Below are 23,185 nucleotides of genomic sequence, written 5' to 3' on the forward strand. Positions count from 1 at the left end.
TCCCCAGTAGAACCGTATTACAATAGACATGTGTATTCTTCTGTGTCACTCCAAGACAGGCCGCGCTTAACCACGATACATGCGGGCGAAGCTGGGTATGCTTTGCAACCTGGTGCTGGCAAGTTCCAGGGCGTTATTCCGGGCGCCACACGGACAACATAAATGGCATTACGTGCCTCACGGCTTAGCTCGGAAAACCATTCGTGGAGTACCTGCAATTAAAGCTGAATGTCGTTAGTGATTCAGCGATTTCCGACAGGTTTCTGACACGCTTGATTGCATGCTATCGTTTCCAGCGCGTGCGGTGAGTGAAACATTCAGATGACTAAAGACAAATGTGCAACAAAATTATGATGACTACTTTAAAATTATTTTTTAAGTATGCTTTATAAGACGTCAGAAATTTTTACATAAAGTGACTTCAACCAAGAACAGGGTTCCTGCTTTACTCTTCGTTATTCACTTCTGGCGTAAACTTAAGACCTCAGTTGGTAGCACTGAAAGAAAAAGTGAAGAGCTCATCTTGAAGCACAGCAGGAGTTACTGCTAAAGGCACCGCAAAATTAGTATTTCAGGCGCGATTACAGCTATGCTTTGACACGAAGGCGTTGGTGGCGATTTCACCTCAATATACGTCTACTTAAAGCGTCACATGAAGCTTGTCTTTACTATTATGGTGGAGTGAAAAGTAATTAGGTGTTCCCTTTAATAGTGGACCATACTGTATGTCTTGCTTTCGAACCTGCTCAGCTACAGGAAGAGTAAAATGATTGAAAGACTGACGGTGATGGTGTGAGTAGGACACGATCGTGAATACACTTGCGGGATTACATCCGTCACGAATGTGCCCGCCCTGTAATCTGGCATTTCTGCGAGTGAAATGAAATTTTGCTGAACGACAGTATCGATGATGTCTCTCTTCATTCCTCTCTGTCTTCTTTTTTTTTATCAGGTTTGCATACAAGGCATGTGCGTAGCGAAGCCGAAAGAGCCAGCGGCGCCACCGACTAAAAAATACCAGCCCGTCACGGTCAACTCTTCGACCAAAGCCCCCACTATACCCACAGTTATGACCACTCCACGATGTCCTCCCTGCGACTGCAGCACCACAGCACCATCTGGGCAGAAGGTGCGCTATCCACGAAGAAGGACATGAATGCAGAGCAAGGGATCGCGACCGTAGACTCGGCAGGAAAGGAGAATTCACATAACACGTCGATTAATAAAGACGGTAGCTGAGAACAATAAATGGACAATAATAGCAAGAATTCCGATTTTTCAGAATACTCTTGGCCTTTGGCGAATACATAGCGAGTGCCTTATAGCAAGAAAGCCAAATTAGAATATCAGTGCGTCCCGAAGCAACTGCATGGAACATGAGACATGCCGCATGCAATGTAAAAGGCAATGAAAACATCTTGAAGGTGTTCACAGCGCATACATACTGAGAAAAAGGAACAGGCAGAGTGAAAGATACCTAAGAGAGTGAAACTGTAGCTATTCCTAAGTATAAGTGCGCTCTGGAAACCTTCGAGTTGCATCGTTACCAAATCAGTCAAGCTTCAACCTTCGCACGTAATGAAAACAGCTGGTGACTAGTAGTTGAGGATGTTTCGTGCTCGAGAAAGCTGAGCGGCTTACCCTGTTCTTTAGAACAAACAAAGCGCTCCAACACGCTTCCAAGCACGTTACATAGCGTTCGCATGTCATCCTATTGTCATTTTTTTACACATAGCGAGAGCAAGAATAGCTCCGTAAGCTGCAGCTGAGTATACAACACGATACGCATATTGCCACATGGTAACTGCTGAAATTGCAACAATGCAGTATAATGCGAGGCCTATAGTTTAACAATATGCTGACGCGTCCTCGTGTTCTCGTGTCCTATAGCCCCTATCGTACTTCTTCAATGGCATGGTTATAATTAAGAAGCCCAACTCGATGCAGTAACAACAAGCTGTTATGGTTATACTCAACTCGCCACTCTGTGACACTTTTCTCGCCAGCGTTACCATAACCGGTGACCGAAATTCTTCGCAATTTGGCAGGCTTTCAAGCCGGCGATGACAACGTAACCGCTTCACTAACCATCATTCGAAGACTTGCGCTGACAATCCATTCTAAGGTTTCTTTCCTTTATTTTCAGTTGTCTTTCTTTCGCGTTTTTGCCAGCGAATGATTGCATGCTGCGCCATGTAAGAGGCCTCGATCCTTTCTCTGCGTTAATTTTATCGTTTTAGTTAACAATCCACCACTTCTTAATCCGACGGCGTTACAGTGAACACTGATCAGGTTTCGCAGTTTGCGTCTACAGAGAGTAAGGCGGGCAGATCATGGGGGCAGTGTATTCAGAAGTAAGCATTCGCCCCCTCCGCCCTTGCTCAATTTATTCCTCACGAAAGATTCTTCTCTCTAAGCATGGCATTTCCCAAACACAAATGTTTTGATACACCGGATAGCATCAAGAATAACCGTATTTATCGCAATTTTGATTTTCTTTGATGGTGCCCACAAAGCATCCGCAAGAACAAAAGTTCGCTGGCAGATTGCTCCTACGATGCTATCCCTCCCAAGTTTCATCTAAGTTATGTCTCATGATTATCAAACGACGCACAGTGGAACACACCGCAGAGCTGCAAAGCACAAATAACATAAGCATGCTAGCTTTCCACACCGCACCTAATTACCCCCTTCCCCATCATCACTATGCTCACGCATCAACGTTGATAAGCCCAACGCCCTCCATAAATTTCGTTGCAATACGCCAAATACTATTCACAGCGAATTTTCATTAATGTTTGGAGCGAACGTTTGGCACGGACGTTCTCCACCGTATTTATTCCAACAACTGCATCGCAGCAAGGTTAGCAAGGAAATGTTCCAGCTTTACCGCGTTCAGTCCAAAAGCTGGAACCTCACGTTGCAACTGCAAAACTAGGCGAGGGTGGAAGTAGTCACAGAATCCGGACCCGCTGTAAGGACGTCGTTACACACCTCGAAGCAATGCCTCCTCCTCCCCCTTCACTTCCCTAGCTTGTGCACGATAAGCTGAGAAGGTGGAATCAGAACAAAAGAACGGTTAGGACGCCCACTTCCACCGTAGGTGTGTGGGGGGAGGCATCACTCAAGACGACCGCGGTGGCCCACCGCGAAATATGCGAGGGGAAGTGAACGACAGAGAGGGGATAGCCGAAGTGCGTGTCGCAACAAATGCTCAACGGCACGTGGAAAGAAATCAACGAGTGGCCCGCCACCCGTAATGGTCTCCGCCCACCGCAACCCTTCCAGTTCGCCGTGGCCCCAAACGATGACGCGGGCAGCCGCTCGTCGCCCGTACGCATCGTTCCGTCCTAGCAGCCACGGCAACGCTGGACCTCTCGGAGTACGAGCTCGCTGCAGGGTTCCGCTACCGGCGGCGGCGGCGCCATGACCGCTCGCGGTCCGGCGGGATACCCCGCGGCCCGGGTCAGGCACGGGTTCACCCAGGACGGTTTCGACACAGAGTTCGCCCAGCAGAGGCCCACCGCGAAGGGTCAGATTGTGCCGCGACTTCGACGCGCGTTGGGACGCAAGTGGAAGCGGCGCGGCGTCAGGACGCGGCTACTGGGATGCTTCCCCATCGCGACCTGGTTGCGCCACTACGACGTCAGGCACGACCTGCTTCCGGACCTGCTCACGGGCGTCACGCTGGCCGTGTTCCACGTGCCTCAGAGTGGGTCTTCTTTTTTTTTCAATCTCTACACTTCGTCTCACCAACTCTTGAGCCAATGCATGCAAAGTTATGGGCCTCGTCAGCCAACGAAAAATGAGAACCTGCGGAGGTATTCGGTAAGGGTCCACCTAGTGGACATGTCCATTTCGTCTGCTGCTAAAGTTCTGATTGGATGAGCCGCAGCAGCCAGGCGCAACAGCCAATCAGAACTTCAACAGCAGACGAAATGGACATGTCCACTAAGCGCACTCTTACAGAATACTTCAGTAGAAGTTTGTGATCGCCATGGGCGCAACGACGCCTACTAAATGGACAAGCTTCACGGAAGGAAGTTAATAGCCAACGCTGGGTAAGCCCTCTTCCCTTCCCTGGAACACGCAGTTTGCTCTCGCTGCTGATTGGCACGAATCCTAGCCGGCACTGCACTGCATTGAGTTGGTAAGATGGAGTACGTATTTTGGGGCCTGCACGCACGCGCGTTGTGAGCTTGCCGAAAGGGTTGCGGGCGCTGGTTTCCAAAGAGGCATGCAGTCATATTTTAGCGAGCGTTGACGTGTGTAACCAGAAACTGCGTGTAAGCCACGGCCCGAATGGTGCTGGCTGAAGATAAGGCGGGGAAGCCTGAGTAATTAATCAGTGGCTCTTGGCTGGTTGCCACACAACCACGTGACGTGGCGTACTCCAAGACGACCTCAAGCCCCACTTCCTCCTTCACGGATTTTTATCTGTTCGCGCGTTGTTACAAGACTTCCAAAGTGAGCTGTGGCCTGCCTGCACTCCCGGCGCCATAATTTTCTGAACTAGGTGCACCAGTCGATTGGTACACTCACAACGCGATATTGTAGTCGAGAACGCGACCAGCAGCTAGTATCTAAATTCTGCAGTCCTACGTCTGTTAGGGAGCGTTATAAGGTTAAGTAAATGACGAATACTGACATGCCAACTAGCCCAACGGCTACCATTTTAACCGACGTCCGTGTTGCATACTTGCCTGAGAGTCTGCGACAGCGGTATACGTGGCATAGACTTCTGTAAGACCGGTGCTTTTATGAGCTCTCATGCCGATGTATCGACTCGTGAATGCAGTACACGATACATGTTTCACCAGGGGAAGCTGAGGTCAAACTTGACTGCATCGGGAAGTGCGGTCTTCAGCCTTAGCTACCACACGGCGCCTGTTTACGTGCCCCCGGAGGTCGATTTACTTCGCTTTGTTACTCTAATGGTAATTAAAGCGTTACTGAGAGGAGTGGGATAAGATCTAAACAAAAAAGTTTGTTTACATAAGCAAAAGTTGCCTTAGACTGATCAATTATAGCTGGCTTGAAGGATCAAGTAGTCGTTGGGATTATTTCTCCGTTGCTTCTCTCGTTAGTGAACGTTGCTCGGCTACACTTGTCAAGTAAGCGCAGAGCTTGTACAGAGAATTCTAACGTACAGTGAAAGCAGCGTTACAGTATAGTCGTTTGAACACGTGTGACAACAGTTGCGGGCGTCTCACAACCCTTCGGAAATGCCAGCGGTTGCCCTTATTCAAGTGTCTTGACGACCTGCTTCGCTATCACCCCGACTACAACGTGCAAAAATATTGTCGACAGTTCAGACGAGAGGTTGCTTCATCAGTGCGCGGGAAACCTCATCACCACAGGTCATACCAGTGGCAAGTCACAAAATCTATATCTTATGGCACATAGCGGTCGCCACATAGTTAGCAGAAGTGGTGCTGCTCGCTACGAATCGTTACCAACTAGCTCTATTCGTTATCCTATTAATGCAGAGCCTGTGTTTGTGAGCGCTGTCTGAATTTGTTTAAAACAAAAGCAGGCTTGAGCGATTCCTTCGGTTATCAACTCTTTCAGTTCTGCAGCAGCAGGCTCGCACAGCGGCCACCGCAATCGTAAGAAAAAAACTTGTTCTTTGCGATACGCGCCACGTCGTTCTCGCCCTTTGCGCTACGCTGTCTGTTGTATGTCCTCCGAAACGCCCACAGACACCGCCACTCTCGAAGTCCATGCATTGCGCCAAATCATGCATAAATTAATGAGATAAACGCAGCGCAACGGGGTATTTGTTAGCGCGGCCCGCTCCCAAGACGAGGGAGCGGGACGAGGGTGAGGTGGTATACGTGGCCAGTGTAGGAATGAGATAAGAACTTAGGTGGGAGCGTCGTAACGTGGTAAAACTGATGCCAGTGAGAATCGGTCCGACAAGTGACCACGTGACGGCAAATTTTAGTGTCTTCCAGCGCCGCGGTGCTCACTACACTCCTTCATAAAGACAACGGTCGCCGCAACAACACGTGGCTGCCACGCTCGCACATTTCGACGAAATGTGTGCGTTGCAATAAACAACCGAACTTTCTCAAACATATCGAGAAAAACCCGCACGGAACGGTTGGCAAGGCACCCGAACAAGTGCGCCTCGATTAAAACCTACCGGAAGACAAGCATGCTTGGCCTAGTCCGTCGAGCACGGTCACGTGTTGGGCCAACATTATGAGAGAGAAAGGGCCATGGGAGGACCGCTTCGGCGGAGAGTTCGCTTGCCAATGCTGCCTGCGTGATGCAACGCTCCCTCGTAGTCTATTTCCTACCTCCGTGCTTATGACCATGAATTTAAGTGTACATATATACATATATGACCTCGTCCCTACCTTAATGAAAGTACAGAAGACGGACGTAGGAAACCCAGCGTCGAGCTTCTACCTGCCGTCGCAGTAAAAGTTTGCAGGTGGCTCTACGTGATATAATTGTGCGAGAGACTGCTCGAATGCATTCAGTTTATTTTTTTTCAATCAAATTCTGGGGTTTTACACGCCAAAACCACAATCTGAGTTATGTGGCACGCCATGGTGAGAGACTCCACCACCACTGGGTTCTTTACCCTGCACCCAGTGCATGGTACAGGGGCGTCTTTGCCTTTCACTGCCATCGAAATGCGGCCGCCGCATACTTTATTTTTCACGATCACCTTGTCACTGCAGGTTTCAGCCGTTTTAGTCCATCGACGAATGCGACAATTCGGGACTGCGTTGTAGCGCTTCGTGCACGAGGCCACCAGCTTCCCGCTCGCGCGCCCAAGTCTCCGCCGCTCATCTCTGTCGGCCAGCATTAGCGGCGCTGTGGTCGGCCTTGAGCGTTCGAACTGCCCAATACCGACCGATTCGACTGACTGCCTCTCTCCGACAACCTCCCACTGCTCGTGCCACACGGACGACTGTTTACGTTGCGTCAGACCACGCTCGACTGACGTCGACGAGGGGGGGGGGGGGCGGGGGGGGGTGTTGACGGGGGAACGTGGTGGCGTGTCAACCTTTACAGACCAGAAAATCTGCAGAGCGTAGCACACAAATACGAGCGCGTATAGATGATGGCGGTTAGTTTGACGGTTGACAATAGGTCCGCTTGGTTATAGCGATGGACTCCGTACGAACGAGGCTGTCGAAAGTTCCAGCGCGATCCGGAAAGAGAGACAAAGGTGTTTAATGAAACGCAGAGATTTATGCCGGCGTGCGCATAGTAGTAGCCTGTACGCTATTCCGTGTGGGGGAGGGGACCGAGTATTGAAAGACCTTAGGAGCGAGATAGAAAGAGAGAAAGCGAGAGAGAGAGAGAGAGAGAGAGAGAGAGAGAGAGAGAGAGGGAGGGAGGGGGGGACGTGTCTTGGAAAAGGTAGACTTGGCATTTTTTACATATGAAAAGGAGTCACATGCATTACGCATACAAAATGAAGGCGACGTAACAATGAAACTCAACCATTCTAATGTGCGTAAGGCATTTCGCACAGCTTGTCTTCCCCACAAGTGGAAGGCATACCTATGATTTAGGCATTGTTTATCCTTGAGTACAGTTCTATTTCGGCAACATATTCTTTTTTTTATTTTAAGCACATCGTTCTGAAGTTTCGAGCCCTTGTTGGAAGCAAGAAAACGCAAACAACATGCCTCTCGTTTTCGCTATAGACTCGGCGCGGCGCCTGCCATTAAGGCTCCACGGGATTTATAGAGCAACCAACACTGCACAGTTCGCCGCCAGGTCCACGTGGCGCGTTTTTCGCACACGAATAGGAGTTGGGGTCGGAGGCATGATTGGCTACAAAAAATTAGCTGAGGGAACTCTGCTGTGAGTATGCCGGTTTGAGCTACACCCTTCTGGCTTCAAAAACAGCTTCTTGACTTCGCGAATGAGTTTATCTTGAACATACTACTACGCGATGAATGCAACTATTAGAAATGATTATATGCCTGTGAGCAGAAAGTTTTTGCTTTCATGTGTTTAGAAAGCTATGATTGCTTGGGAATTTAGAGATATAAAGCATAAGAAATAACACCTCATGAACGTTTGAAGACAGAAGCACGAAGATTAGGCAAATCCGTAAAGCACCCATAATTCGCATGGCAGCTGAGCGATCACAGCTCCGTTACCTTTTACAGGAAACTCAATGATCGGAACGTGGTCTCTGTGGTCACACCGTTGCATCAGAGAGGCTACGGTCAGAAAAAGCTTTTGGTTAATACCAGCTGTCTTTAGCGAGTTCTCGAGAGAGGCCGCACGAGTTAACCTCGTGCGAGATATATCTTGATATTGCCGCGCACCTCGCGGCAATTAAATCGAGAACAAAAGCGCAGTGCATGATGGACGAACGCTGTCGTCTGTTGCCGGCGGTTAAGCCTTTTCGACCGATGCGCATATCAGGAATGCTGAGAGTATTTCCTTTCGTTGTTACCTAATTAATTATTATTGTGTTTGTACTTCGCAGTGAGATCGAAGTGCACCGGGGACACGTGGGATGCTTTTTCGCCAGGAAAAGCATCCCACCAGAAGGATCGTTCAAACGAAACCAATTAAGCGTTTTGCAGGCATTCATTAACGTCTCCTGACAATCGCCCAAGCGACCGTCGAACTCCTAACTCGCTTAGCTAGGCCAAAGCGGGAGACATTGCCGGCCATGGGCCACTAATTAACTAGCGCTCAGTCATGCCTCCCGACATCGGATCGCGCAGTTGCACTCGCAGTGGAGCGAGTGCGGGAGAAACGTTCGCTTGTGCCGAACCTGGCTCCTGCAGGGAGGCTAACCAATCAGCGTGCCACATAGGGAGCCTGCTGCACTGTCGAAGTGAGGACGAATGTGCCGCGTTCCCGTAACAGCATGGTGCAGAGGGTGCAGTCAAGTTGAAGGTACCTGCCAATCAAGCTATATCGACACTGTTGAACGCCGTCGAATTCCCCTTCTTTCGGGCCTTCGGGCAAGTGTGAGAAAACGTTATCCCCGCCGAACTAAAAAGAAGTCAACCAAATAAGAAGGAAAAGCAGTGTATTCATATTTCGGAGATGTCTGGCGACACTAATACTATTAGCAATGCAATTTAGGAATTGTGCGTAATTGGTGATGATATGTTTTGTGTGTTATGATAATTATTGGGAAGAGCGGCGCATGCTGAGTGGGACATGTCCCGTGACCTAAAGAGGCCTCTAAGAGGGTCATTGAAGAGCGGTACTTAACCAGAGCTAGCAAGCCAACTCTTTACGGACAATGAGAACACGCACGTACCCACGTTAATTGGCGTCGAGGATGTGGTACATGTACAATGACACATACCCAGTGACATATGTTGGCGTGTAAGGAGAACAGCTAGATCCGGAGACAGCTGGACACTTCGCATCGCGTTAGATCTTAAGAATGCTAGTCGTATTTAAAAAAAAAAAAGCCAAACTTGCGCACGATTTTCGCCGCTTTTAAACGTGCAGCCTGTGCCGCTGGAGACGACTCGTAGAAGACGAATCGGTTTATAATTAACCAACCTACGCTACCACTACTCACGTGCTGGTTAATTACTCTGTTCTTTGTGCAATTACGCAGTGAAACAACGAGCTGTCCCTAAACATCCTCCCGTTACAAATATGTGCCATTAAACGCATCATTCCTTTAATTAGGTAAATAGCCTTCTAGAGGCGCTCGGCTATTTGTTCCATTGGTCAGTGTATTCTGCGCAATTTTCTATATAGTCTAATTTCTCTGTCAGTATGATTAGTATACACTATGAACAGAAGCGGACGCAGCACGGATCCATGCGGAACGCCACACGACAGTTAAACAGGGGCTGTACATACGCTTAACGAGTGCATCAAACTGTTTGCGAATATAAAAAAAATGCGCAACGGTTCTAAGGCGACTATCACTTCCATTATTTCTGAAACGGCTTTCGTTCTACAGTCGTTCCGGGTGACGAATAAAGGCTTTAAGCGCCGATTTCGCAAAGTTGCGCACGATACCGCGTAAGCCTTGGCTACGTGGCTGGCAGTGCACAGTTATTATTTACACAATTCAGAAAACACATTTCTTGCACTCAGCAACAATAAAAATTTTAAGCATTACCGTTTACTGCGGTGACCGCAGTACGTTGGCCACATTGTGCGACACGGCTACAGTAACCCGGCATTATTAACGCGACAGCGTTAAGGAGCCCCTGTCGCAGGAAATCCGGCGTCTAGTGTCGGACATCGCCTCGACAAAAAAAAAAAAAAAAAAACGTGGAATCAAATTCCGAACCACGCATACGCAACCACTCCTCTACCACCGAAGTTGCTCACACCTTGTCTTTCATTCTTTAGGAAGTTATTCCTCGGAATTTCGAGAACGGTAGCCCAAAAACAAAACGTAATGAAAAAGAGACACCGACAGCGCATGTCCTTTATGTTAGCTCTTTTCCTAGTGAAATATTAAAAGTGCGAAACAAGAACAGGAGATCGACCCACGCAAGAGGCCGCGTTTCTACCAGAAAGCTCGCCTTCTTGCATAGCGTTCGCAGCCAACGTTGCCCGGTAAACGTTACGGTTACATAAGCTGCAGTTGCCAGGAAGCATGAAAAACAGTAAGGAGTGTTGAACGCTATCGCGTCCCAACTCTTAAAGGCGAAGCTTCAGGGCAACTCCGACGATTTGTCGGTGTTCATTGATATTAATAAAATTTTGAATATAAGTTCTCTTTTGCATTCTGATTATTTGTGCCAAACTATAGGGCTGCAAGTGATTCAGTTTTCCTGAAAGTGAATTTTAAAAATTGGCTGCGTTCCGGACTCATGACTTTCTACTGGCCGCCCTGTGTTTGCGACGTCGGAGTCTACACCCCACTGTCACTGAAATCGTCGCTTAAATCGCCACTGTCTAGTTCGGAAACTCTGTAAAAGCTTCCTGCGTCGTCAGGAAACATCATTAGGTTCGCTCCACGTGTACTGCGTGTTTAGCACGCGTTCTGCGTGTTTGCATTATGACAGTGTAGCACCTGACGTCATGCGCTCATCATGACGTCACACGAACCAGCGACCCATTCCGGTTTCGGTACCTCGTTTATTGGCTATTTAGAATTTTAAGTGAATGATGAAGTTCTCAGCAAATTGAACCACTCTTCAGGTGACTGGAGCGTCAATACCTTTGATAATGACAATATCCTAATATGGTTAAAAAGTACCGGAGTTGCCTTTAAGCATCCTTCAAACTTCTTTTTCAACGTCGCATTCCAGCCGGCCTGTTTCGTGACCACATCGCGCCACGGAAAAAGGAAGGACGCGCAGCCGCAGAGTCACGTGTTGCGCGGGCGGCGATGTGTGCAAAACGCGCCGTTTCGCCACGACCATTTCAATTCGCGAGCGCGATGTCGCGTGAGAGAGTCACGTGAGAATATTGATGCCCCATCATAAAAAAAAAGATATAGAGAGCTAGAGGAAATTACGGGAAAAGGACGTAATGGAAAGGAGGTCGTTTTCAGTCGCCCCTATAGCGGCTGCGCTGGGTTCGTCGTCTGCTAGTGCGCAATAATTCGCCGCTATAGAACGTTGTGACGCGCTACTAGTCGTGCGGACGCTCCGGAGCTATAGCGTTGCCGTGGCAACGGCAACAATGTTTCCGGGTGTCGAGGTCAGCGACGGAATGCATCAGCTGCGTCAAGCAGGGCCGGTACAACGTTAACGATCGTATTCCAATGTCATCCATTTCCGCGTTTCGTCAGCGGTTTGAACACTGCTTTGCCCACGTCGTCACCAAGACCAGCCGACCGTGAACGGCGGATGATAATGAATGAATGGAATTGTGAAAAGGGTATCGTTACATAACGTCTGCCTAGAAAGAGAGCGGCATGGGCAGGAGAGAGCGGCGGCAACGTACGAAAGAAAAGGCCCGTTTTGTATACATGCAAAAGCTTTAAGGACGCCCCCCCCCAAAAAAAAAAACAGAAAAAGAAGAATGCCGCACGCCACACACACAATGTTGTGCAATACACAGGTCTCACTGCCGTTGCTACATAGGCAACGACACGCGACTGTTTCTAATTGCAACAAAGCGTGTTGATTAATGCCGAAGAAACTTCTCCCAGAACCACGAGTTCGTGGTTCAAATAGCGAATCACACGCGCAGGTAGATGCAACAACAGGGAGTGCATGGCCTCTGGCAGCTGTCCAAAATGTTCACGTAGCGCATCAACATATGAGGCAGTGGGCGTCGTATGCTACTTGTAGGTAGGTATATATCAGAAACCGGGCACTATACATACACGAGTTCACATAAATGCTGGAGTTGAGGCGCTCTTTACTATACTTCATTACCTGAACTAATAGGCAACATGACCGCAGTTACATGTAAACAAAGTCTAACGTAACGATGTGTGATGCTGAAAGTATGTAAATGTGTTAAAGTCATGTGCAATTGACGATGTACGAGCGCAATTCACATAACTATGCAGAGATGACATGAGATGCTTTATATAATCGTGTGCATTATATAACGTTGACACACACAAGATACGAGCGCATGCCTACTAGACTGTGTACACACCTTAAGTAAATTATTTTTTGGTAGCCAGTCCATACAACATATTCTTCTGTTCGAGTGTTCGGTTTCGTTAGCACGTATGCTAAACATCGCCATGCAATGCGACCATTTTAACCTGCTAACCTTCAAGGTAAGTTTAAAAAAGAAAAAAAAACACAGAAACAATAAGCGAATAGACTAAGTGTTTTACATGCGTTAGAGGGGCGCACAGGTATCCATCACACTCGTTTTTTTTTTTTTTTTCAATTCCTGTTCTTGGTGAGGACGTGCATATAGAAACCAAATATAAATTCATTGTTTCCATTGCATCGGGCGTCCAGGGACAAAATGGAAGGAGGTCGTTAAAAGTGCGCTGTGGTTGACGAACGATGGAAATTTTAGCGGAAGCCTCTGAAAGGTGACTGTCAAAGTGAAGCGATAGCCTCCGTGCGTGCCTGCTGATTTGTGCGGACACTTATCGGGTGACTTTATCGTTCAATGCTATGGGGCGTGTGAATGCCGCGACGTACGACCTTGTCGGAGTGAGCTCGACAGGCTGTCTTCAGCCCTACCATGTGACAAGAACAGAGACACGCTAAGATTTCTCTCGTCCACATCGGCTGAAGAGAAAGAGAGCCGAGGGGCCCAACTGGAAAGTGAATAGCTATCCTTGCCGCTTTCGTCCGTTTTCCTGCTTGACGGCGGTCGGTGATTGGTGGTCGATGGTCGGACTATGAATACAAAGGCGCCGACGGAAAGGGTAAGTGATCTCACGCGACCGAGTTGTGGGGAGGGGAAGAGGAGAGGCGGGACTGTCGTACGGGAGCTCTGTGGAGTGCTTGACAAGGAAACCGTTCGTTCCTTCTTTCTTTCGTTCGCGCGTTCGGGCTATATCGCCTACATTGATAACTATCATCGATGGTTTCTGCACAATCATCGTTGGTGACAACAATATGAAGCTAACGAATAATAAAGCCAGGAAAGCATAGGGGGAATTAGTTGTTGCTTTCATTGAAATGTAGAAATTATCAGGTAAAGGGAAATGAAAGTGTACAAAAAAAAAAGAAACGAAAAATTACTTGCGCCGGTGGGAGCCGCATCCGCATCCTCCTCATTACGCGTGCGATGCCCTCACCACTCGAGCTACGGCGACGGCTCTTCCTGCATCCATGTTTACGGGGTTTATATGTGTGAGTACACTACTTGACCATGGTAGTGCTATATATGCCAGCCCCACTCATGACCATGGTGCGGATGTGGACCATCCTTTTGACCGATGGCGACACGTAGGAGGTCGACTTTGGGAACAAACAACAGATCAATGAATCATCGTATACTACTTGAAAATAGATTGATGCTACGAGGGCAGACTGGGCGTACTGGTACATTACGAAAGAGGGCAAACCAAGACAAGGACAGAGCCTTTTGTGTCGCGCTTCCTATATCCTTGACTTGGTTTGCGCTGTCACTGTTTCGTTAAGCAAGTGTGACTGTCTTCAAATACTGTGGACAGCCTAATGTCTTAATTTGACTGGAAAGATGCGAGTGAGAATCTGTCTGCAAACGCGATACATAGGGTAGGGGAAATGAATGCATTTGCATAGCTGTACTGAATATAAGACAGTCGCAATGCGTAATCAAGGTTGCTTTGTTTCCTTTTTTTTAATCTTGCCCGTGCTTGTGTAATGAACATGGCTCCTGCTCCCCATGGTCGGTGACCGGCACTACACTGTTTAAACATACGTTGCACTATATAAGTGAACCATCATAATCTCGTTGCGCAAAAGGTCCACCAACTAAGCGAAATGTATGTCAATAATGTTTCGCTTACTAACAAGGAACCTCTGCGGATCAACTGTTCTTCAGCATCGGCTGTTCCTACGGTCGAGCTTCTTGCCGCTGTTATACTGCATACCGTTCCCTGTCGTTCCGCATAAGCTTTACTAAGTGGAACATGGTAATATCGTTCCGCATAGGCTCCGCCAACTAAGTGGAAGATGTTTGCAATAATGTTCCATTTACTAACAAGTAACCTATGCGGATCAAATGTTCTTCAGCGCCGGCTCTTCCCCCGGTCGAGCTTCTTGTCGCTGTTATACTGTATATCACTCTTACTGTCGTTCTGCATAAGTTTTACTGAGTAAGTGAAACGTCCTAATCTCATTCTGCAAAGGCTTTTCCAACTAAGTGGAACATATTTGCAAAAAAAAAAATGTTTCACTTAGTGAAACTCTTGGGAAACGAGATTAAGAGTCTATATTTCCTACGTGTTCATTCTTTACCAGGTTTCGGCTACTCCCTGCTGGCCGGGGTGTCACCGATCTACGGTCTATACACGTCACTGTTTCCCATGCTCATGTACGCAGTTTTCGGCACCTCCAGGCACGCCTCTATAGGTGAGCTGCAAACTTCTAAGACCAGGATTAAGGCTTATCTCAGGAGCTCCCATCTTAATACATGACAAAGAGTAAATTATTTTTCTCGGTAACCACTACACTGGTTTTCATGACGTCTGTTGTATTCAAACAAAAAAAAAGCGAATATATCGACCATCGAAGTCTTTTTTATTCAGGCCCTTAGTCTTTTCTTTACTTTTTTTACGAAATTTCACGAAAATTAAAAAAAAAGCATAGAAGCTGAAGAATCAAGTTTAGAACTCTGACTTAGCAATAAAAAAAAAAGTGATATCACAATTCTGTGACCTGCACCTTTTGAGACATCAAAAGCATACAAAATTTATGCGCTGTATACCGCTGTATAAAACAGCACCAACTTGTAAGTACGACCCCTCCAAAATGCTTGTGAGCATTGTAACAAAAATGCTACAAATTCTACTCCAAATGGGTCCAGCGGTTGTCTATGAGGGTATTTCTGCATTCTGCATGCACCTGAATCTGGGCTATCAGAGCTGGCCTCAATATATACCTTCCTCTTAAAATTGGGAAAGCGTTGCCGCAAACACAGCTATCCGTATACAAACGCGCAAGCCAGCTGACAAGAGAGTTAGCTGAGACATAGCAATATTTCCCATGTTATCCCTATCTAGAGGTAGCTACCTAGCGAGACTAATTAGATTTATGAGGGCTTACATAGAAAAATTAGTGACAGACGTAAATATATATGTCAATCGTCAGTGATTCTTCATGCGGAAGAATTCCATTAGTTGTATAAATCATGATAGCTTTTTTTTTTCATTTTCGATGCATCATTCGAAGCTTGTCTTGTGACCTGAGCATGTCCAGTGTCGCTTTCTGTTTGTCGCCATTAGTTTTTCCTTTGTACGCATGTCTGTTTCTTGGTACAATCAGTTGAGAGTCAGCGCGTTTCATATGCTTTTTTCTGTCTATCGTCGTTTGAGTTGTTTTCCCTGCCCCGTCAAGATATCAATGCATCATTTTTTTAACTCTTGTTGCTTGATTTTGGGAAGTTACCGCAAGAAAACATGGAACTTGAAGAAATGGACAACGAAGTGGTTGTCGTCCTTTTCTTCATGCCCCGTGTTTTCTTGTGGTAACGTCCCAGAATCATGAATAACCAACTGGCCTACCACACAATGCCATCTTGTTTCTCTCTTCTAGGAGCCTTTGCTGTGGTCTCAATCATGACTGGCAACCTCGTCGAAGAAAACAAGAACGAGTACACCGCAGCTGAAGTTGCCACGACATTATCGTTTCTCGTGGGCCTTTATCAGGTACAGCCGGGTCACGACTGCACATGGGCAGTTTTGGTCATGTCGTTCTCAGTGCACACTACAGTTAGCACCACTGCAAGATTGTGTGTTTGGATCAGACACCTCCCCTTCCGCGTATTACTCTTCTTAACAGACGTTACTACTAGTACAAGAAGTTTTAGGCCAGAGTCCCCAAAGTAACTCCGTGGAGAAATCTATACCTACGCTGCTGCAGTTCTCAAAGTCTACGGGCCTACATGTTAGACTTTAGGATTGTTCTCTGCTGCCGCTTGATCTATGTGCACGCGCTTTACTTGTGCTTTGCTCCTGCCAAACAAATCAATCATGACTGGCAACCTCGGCGAAGAAAACAAGAACGAGTACACCGAAGCTAAAATTGCCACGACATTATCGTTTCTCGTGGGCCTTTATCAGGTACAGCCGGGTCACGACTGCACATGGGAGTTTTGGTAATGTCTTTTTCAAAGATACTCGGACCGTGGCCACACCCGTCATCGGCACGAAAAGCGATTCGTGCACTAGCGCAATACTTGAAGTGTACCGGATTAAGAGACCGTCTATAGTGTCCCTGTGTATAATATGTCCCTCCCACACGCACTCAGTGCTTACTCTCTCCCTTTTTTCCTCTTTATATTCCCTTTTCCCCCACCGCCAGTGTAGGATAGCAAACCGGATCCTCTTCTGGTTGACCTCCCTGCCTTTCCTACCCTTGTTTTCTCTCTCTCTCTCTCTCTCTCTGCTGCTCCTGCCTTCTTCTGTCCCCTTACGCCTTTCTGCCAGTGCAAGGTAGCCACTCGTAACTACCTCTGGTTAACCTATTCGACTTTCCTTTGTATCTGAGCAGGGAAGAGCCAATTTCTCGCCCACTGTGTCTTCTGTGCTTCGACGGGTGGACGAGATCACAAGCAGAAAAAAATATATTTCATCTGTTCTTTAGGCTCTGAACCAATTTAGAGCGACAGCAGCAGGATCCTAACTGCGAACACGACAATCCTGCCTGACGTGGCCTCCGTATGGCATTTGTGCGGGATCTTATGGTTGCTTCCAGCAGAACAAGCAAATTTGTGCGGGATTCTGTGCGGAGGCATTTTCACCATCGTCATCAGGCATATGATGATGATGATGATGATGACACCTCCGCACAGAATCCCACACAAGTTTGCTTGTTCTGCGAGAAGTGGCCAGCCAGGTAAAGATGTTCAGGGAGTCCTAAATACGAATGCTATGCTTTTTTGACGAAATGAAATACCTTGTGTCCCTCTATTGCGGAATACAGCCCCAAGAACACTTGTTTTCAGATATATTACCGTGCTTGACGGAAACATCAACGTAGTGCTCCATTTCAGTACCGATAATTAGTGTTCATTGTTGTATTAGAAGACCGTTAGATCATTACTAAATTCCAAATTTATCCGTAATTAATATTCCAGTTCCTTTAATAAAATATCGAATTATCTATGACTGAAATATCTGGAAGGAATTGCGATTTGCGACCGCGACGAGTGGCCACATGTGACTGAAATCTTCATGCTAAAGGCATTTTTTTTTCTGTTACGTCTCAACCGTGTTTCGAGGAAACTATATGAATAAGGAAATTAAACGACAGTTATAATTCGTGAATGAACTCGGCCTGCGTGTAGGTGTCCATCTACACGTTACTCTTCAGAGAAAAAGTGATTGGGGACATAAAGACCCTCTGGAAACGAGAACAAGAGAATGGGAAAAGTGGTAACACAATGTACCAGCATGCAATATACAAATGATGCAAAGGTGATAGTTTGGATGTAATTATGCTAGAACTTGCCAATTAAGCCACTTTCTCAAACGAATAAGAAAGATTTGAAGCTTGAAACATGTTGTGAAGGAAAAGGCATAGAACATATTACGCTTGCTAGATCTAGCGGTTCTTAGGAATCTGAACTCCCATTATCGGAGACCTTTCGCCTCTGCAGGGTGAACATTTCGACGAAATGTATTAGTATGTTTCTAATGCACCACGGTTATTTCGATAAGGATTGACGGCTATTTCGAGGAAGGTTATGTTATGTGGCTTCCGCTTGTGCTTTTCATTACTCAGTTACTGTTCGGCATGCTTCGGCTGGGCAGCCTGAGCGTCTTCCTCTCCGAGCAGCTCGTTAGCGGTTTCACAGCCGGCGTCTCGGTGCACATAGGCTCCAGCCAGCTGCCAGGACTGTTCGGCATCAACGTCACCGTCTACTCTGGCCCATTCCATCTCATCAAGGTGCGACATGAAAAAAAAAGATTTCGGCAGAAACTTCTTGATACGACTGTCGACGTTGTTGCGATTAGAAATTAAGCCAGGTAGCGATGCAGCGTATTGCGAAAACGCCGAAACACGTCATGTATGAGGCGTGTATAGAAGCGGGGCTCCTCTCTCGCGCTTCTCTTTGAACATGCTGCGCCATCTGGCGACGCCGCTGCGAAGTTTGCGCATGGCGCGTGTTTGAATACAGATGGCACCGGTTGGATTCCGCCTAGCAGTGGATAAAATTTAAAGTATTCTTTATTCGCCATTGAAGAGCGGCGCATAACCAGTGACCCATACCCACTGAGCCAACTTCGCGTCGAAAGCACACACCCAGCGTCACATACTCAGTGATTCCAGTTGATGCGAAAGAGGTTCATTGATTAGTGGCACAGACAGACAGACAGACAGACAGACAGACAGACAGACAGACAGACAGACAGACAGACAGACAGACAGACAGACAGACAGACAGACAGACAGACAGACAGACAGACAGACAGACAGACAGACAGACAGACAGACAGACAGACAGATCGCAAACTGGATTAAGTTCTCGAACACTGCTAACCCCATTAAAGAAGTACGGCAGACCCAGTCCAACTGGAAAACAGGGCCGCAAACTCGCACACAAGAAGGAACGAGAACAGCACAGACACCGACTACCAACTGAAAGGTCGCACAGTGGCATAAACAGAAGAAAGACGCGATAGAGGCAAAAAACAAATTCAAAATGTCGTGTCCCATATTTCTCGTTAACATTCAAGACGTCTATTTAATTTGATTTCACCACTCCTCCGTGTAGTTGCCTTCTGATCTTGAGCATATTCGAAATAAATAGGCATGTAGAATATTGTAAAGCATATTCGTCACACATTTTAGTGTAAATACATGCTGAACTGTTTTAACATGTTGGTACGCGACATCCACTATAGAAAGAAGGTTTCTTGCAATTTGTTTTTCAGCTGACGAATCTTTACAGGCTTTTATTGCTCGCTTTCTAGGGCTACATCGACTTCTTCCATCGCATAGCCGAGACTCATCTACCCACACTCGCGCTGTCTGCAACTAGCTTCGTCATCATGCTTCTCATCAAGATACTGGTCGATCCACTTCTGCTCAAGAAGATCGGTATACCCTTCCCCATCGAAATGGCTGTTGTGAGTTTTCTCTCTTAACAACATCTAGCTCGGCAGCTTCGATTTTGTGACATACCATTCGAAAGCTCATAAATAGGGTCCGCAGCCTGACTTGAAAAATTGTCAGATTCTGCCATGCCAGGCGATGTCATATAACGCCATGTTGCCGAAGTCCGCCACGTCGGCGTAGTTTGAGCCAATCGGAGAGGGCGTGACTGTCCCGTGAATCAACTACGACAAAAAATACAGCGAATTTGACAGGGCGGTGATATATGATGTCCGGACCCACGCTCTAGAGACGGTTGTCTCTGATTAGAAAAAAAAACGGATCTTTAAGGCTATGCATTTGTAAGCTGCATCCGCTGAAAGTGATTGCGTAACCGGAAACACGCCATGGCCGCCATGTTTAGATGTGACCTTTAGCGCCCCTGGAGTATAAGGTTTACTAGCAAAATCACTAGAGCCAACTAGGGCGTTGCGATCGTTAAGCTACCATGGGAATTATGGTTAGTACACGGATTTCTCTGATATTCTTGCTTGTAGTATCAGACGTTCTAGCCGCTTTAATTACTAACCTTTATCTACCAGTACAGGCCCATGTTTTGAAGCAATTGATTCTATTTTTTCTAAACATAGAACGAAACATTACTCTGCATGCATGCATGTTCAGGGCTGATTGCTGCAGTTATAAAGGAGTATTTCGTTGAAAAAAATGATCACTTTGCAAAGCCCAAAAGCCCTGTGAAGACAGAACAAGGAAGTAGCTTAGGCAATTCTCTATACTAACCATCATTCGCATTTTGGTTGAACTACCCTTCTTGCAGCTCCCGTATACAGTAGCAAACATCTACCAAGCTAGAGAAGCTCTACCGCACACTTTTGGCACCTAAAACAATGCCATTTAGCAATTGAGAAAGTCGGGAAACAGTCACGAGATATTTAGATTCGGTAACAAGTTGTTTTCGAAAGACCGGTTCTGTCTCTTTCGACATGATCGTGACATTATGACATAAAGCAAAATTTTCTCACGACTTGTGGCATTAAGGCTAGGCATGACGTTGTTCGCATGCATACAAAAAAAAAAGAAAAGACAAGATGATCAAGAGTGATACCACTGGTTTGCAAAAACAGGTTCAGCGCATGGAATATTTAATTTTTAGGTATTTCACGGTTTTATACTTCATATAACAGAAAAATGGAATCATTAAAATAGAGAGTTTTAGGTTGTTTTTAAAAGCATTACTGTTTGCGGAACCCCGTGCTACCCGAGAGGTTTACTGCAACACCAACGCTAGAAGCGACATCTTGCAACGTAGATTTAACCACAGGGCGCGCAAAACTAATGCTGCAGCGACTTCTCATATTCTACTTAACTGCCGGTGTAAAGCGTTTGCAGCAACATGATTGTTAACTCGCAGTCTTTTAATGACTTTCGTTCTACGACAACATTCACCCAACACAAGAATAATTAAAATCTATTGTAGTTGCACAAAGCGTCACATGATGTCGGTACCAGTTTTGCTTCCGTATGCTACTGAAGGCTAACTCTAGGCCACTGTATGCAACTGCCGTCGAGGGTTCCGGTAATCCGTAAGTGGTAAGATGTTTAGGACAAGCTAAAAACTTTCTAATGTCATGTCTGTACTTTTTTGATGGATATAAAGCTGTAAACATATATCATTTGGAGTCTTATGGTAGCGGCATATGGGGGTGTATCGGCAACTGCCGCTTTCGAAACGAAGCGCTGTACTTTTTATTATCAGTGCATACATAAGCTGAGGGCACGGTATACATGCGCCGTCCAATTTGTAAAAACAATTTCAGATCATGTAACGCTCTATAAACACGGTAATATTTATAAAAACACATGATTTCCCTTTTCAGGTCATTCTCGGCACACTGTTGTCACACCATCTAAACCTCGAAGGTTACAACATGAGCGTCATTGATCACATCGCGCACGAGTAAGTATCTCCATGAATCAATAACGGAGCGGGTCGACGTTGTGCCGTCCCTTTCTCTATTCGTTTTGTTCCGTCAGAAAACATAGTGCGAGAAAACTATGAGCATGCACCAACCGCATCCTTTCTTTGTTTACTGAGGCAATACATTTGGCGGAAATTCGCTGTAGGCATCGGCAGACACTCTGCATCAACGTTTTTTTTTTCTATTATATCGTGCGCTTTGTATGTTGTAATGTAAAACAATGCCACGTGAATCGGTTGCCTGTTTATTTTCTGCTTATTTGTTTGCTTGCAGCGAGCTCAACGGAATATTGCAGCTTGTCCGTAAATGCATCACAGTTTAGGGAATACCGGAATAACGGTGACATGGACACGCGCAGCAGTGCCGGAGGCACCATCTGGTGAAAATAACACCAACTACAACACGCAGTACGCTCAGTATTATATCTACAAGGACCATAGTATATCCATCTGCTGGTGCAAATGCACCGACTGAAACAATCATGATTGTATAGTGGATTTCCTTTTATTTCCCTTCCTGCGAAAGCAATGACGCAGCACAGAAGTGCTTCTAGCAAGTTGCGGTAGAAATAAGCGCCACAGGATGGCGCCACCAGTGCTGCCGCTGCCGTCGACATTTTCGGTGTTTGGGTATATTAAAAGGTGCAATACAGTTACGGAGAGGCTAGAACTATCCATTTAGGGGCGAGCTAATTCCCAGAGTAAAATTTTGCACTACAGAAGGCAACACTCTAGCTCCGTCCACCACCTCACTTCAACTTGGTTAACTGTGGAAGTTGCACGAGCGACGCGAGATGTTGACTCTCATGAGAAAGCTTTAGTGTGTCCGGTATTCCGCTAAACGCAGGCAGATCGGGCGGAATATCGAATGAGGGTGGCGCAAGCGTGAGTGGCCTGTACGGTGCAGCCACCTGGTAGTGCATAGCTCAACCAGATAAAACAAGGCTATTACTGCAGTTACCAAGTGTATTCTTCTCTGCTGACATAAGTTTACGGCCGAGGGGTAATTGCGGATGATCGTGAACACGATCACGCCGTTGCCGAAAGTTTACGCCAGCAGCGAAGTAGAACGCAGTTGTTAAGTGTAATATTAGCTCTGTGTTTGCCTGGTTAAGCTCTGCGCCACCAGGTTGCTGCACCATGCAAGCCACTCTCGTTTACGCTGCCGCTCACCCGGTATTCCGACCGAAACTACCTACGTTTAGCGGAATACCGGACACGCTAAAACTCTCCATTGTATGCGCAGTTCTTCACACGCTTATACGCAAGCAGACTCATTGACACCACACCACATGTGCTCGGAAACCATATTTCATAGGAAGTGTATGCGGTGCAGAATGCGATGCGTCCCCATTCTATATTCATCAGAAGGCTGCATGCTTGGCAGGAGGAACAGTGTGGCCGTGAGTCAGAAGCGCAGCCTCGTGTGGAAACCGCCTCTTAGATGACAGAATGCCTGTGCTTTCTGAGCCGTGACGTCATGCAGGACAACCGAAATTCCATTATTGTGATAGAGAACGCCGACGTACCCTAACGCGTTCATTATTTTCCCACAGCATGGTTCTTAATGGATATTTTTCCTAATTTGAAT

General features: G+C 46.7%; 2 protein-coding genes across 2 annotated transcripts in view; both read left to right on the top strand.

The window, feature by feature from the left end:
• LOC142564715 (venom metalloproteinase antarease-like TtrivMP_A) overlaps positions 1 to 1,251 on the top strand; it is a 31,929-nt gene extending 30,678 nt beyond the window's left edge. The window contains exon 13 of the mRNA XM_075675850.1: positions 953 to 1,251. Coding sequence (XP_075531965.1) covers positions 953 to 1,156 — 204 coding nt within the window. The 3' untranslated portion in view covers positions 1,157 to 1,251. The remainder of the gene's footprint in view (positions 1 to 952) is intronic.
• Positions 1,252 to 3,426: 2,175 nt separating this feature from the next.
• On the top strand, positions 3,427 to 21,577 carry LOC142564471 (prestin-like). Its single transcript, XM_075675483.1, has 6 exons — positions 3,427 to 3,712; positions 14,799 to 14,909; positions 16,092 to 16,204; positions 18,282 to 18,446; positions 19,475 to 19,630; positions 21,494 to 21,577. Exons 1-6 carry the CDS (start codon positions 3,427 to 3,429, stop codon positions 21,575 to 21,577), a joined length of 915 nt encoding a protein of 304 aa, XP_075531598.1.
• Positions 21,578 to 23,185: the final 1,608 nt, after the last annotated feature.

The sequence above is a fragment of the Dermacentor variabilis genome, chromosome 11, assembly GCF_050947875.1.
Source record: "Dermacentor variabilis isolate Ectoservices chromosome 11, ASM5094787v1, whole genome shotgun sequence".
In the NCBI taxonomy this organism is placed as follows: Eukaryota; Metazoa; Arthropoda; class Arachnida; order Ixodida; family Ixodidae; genus Dermacentor; species Dermacentor variabilis.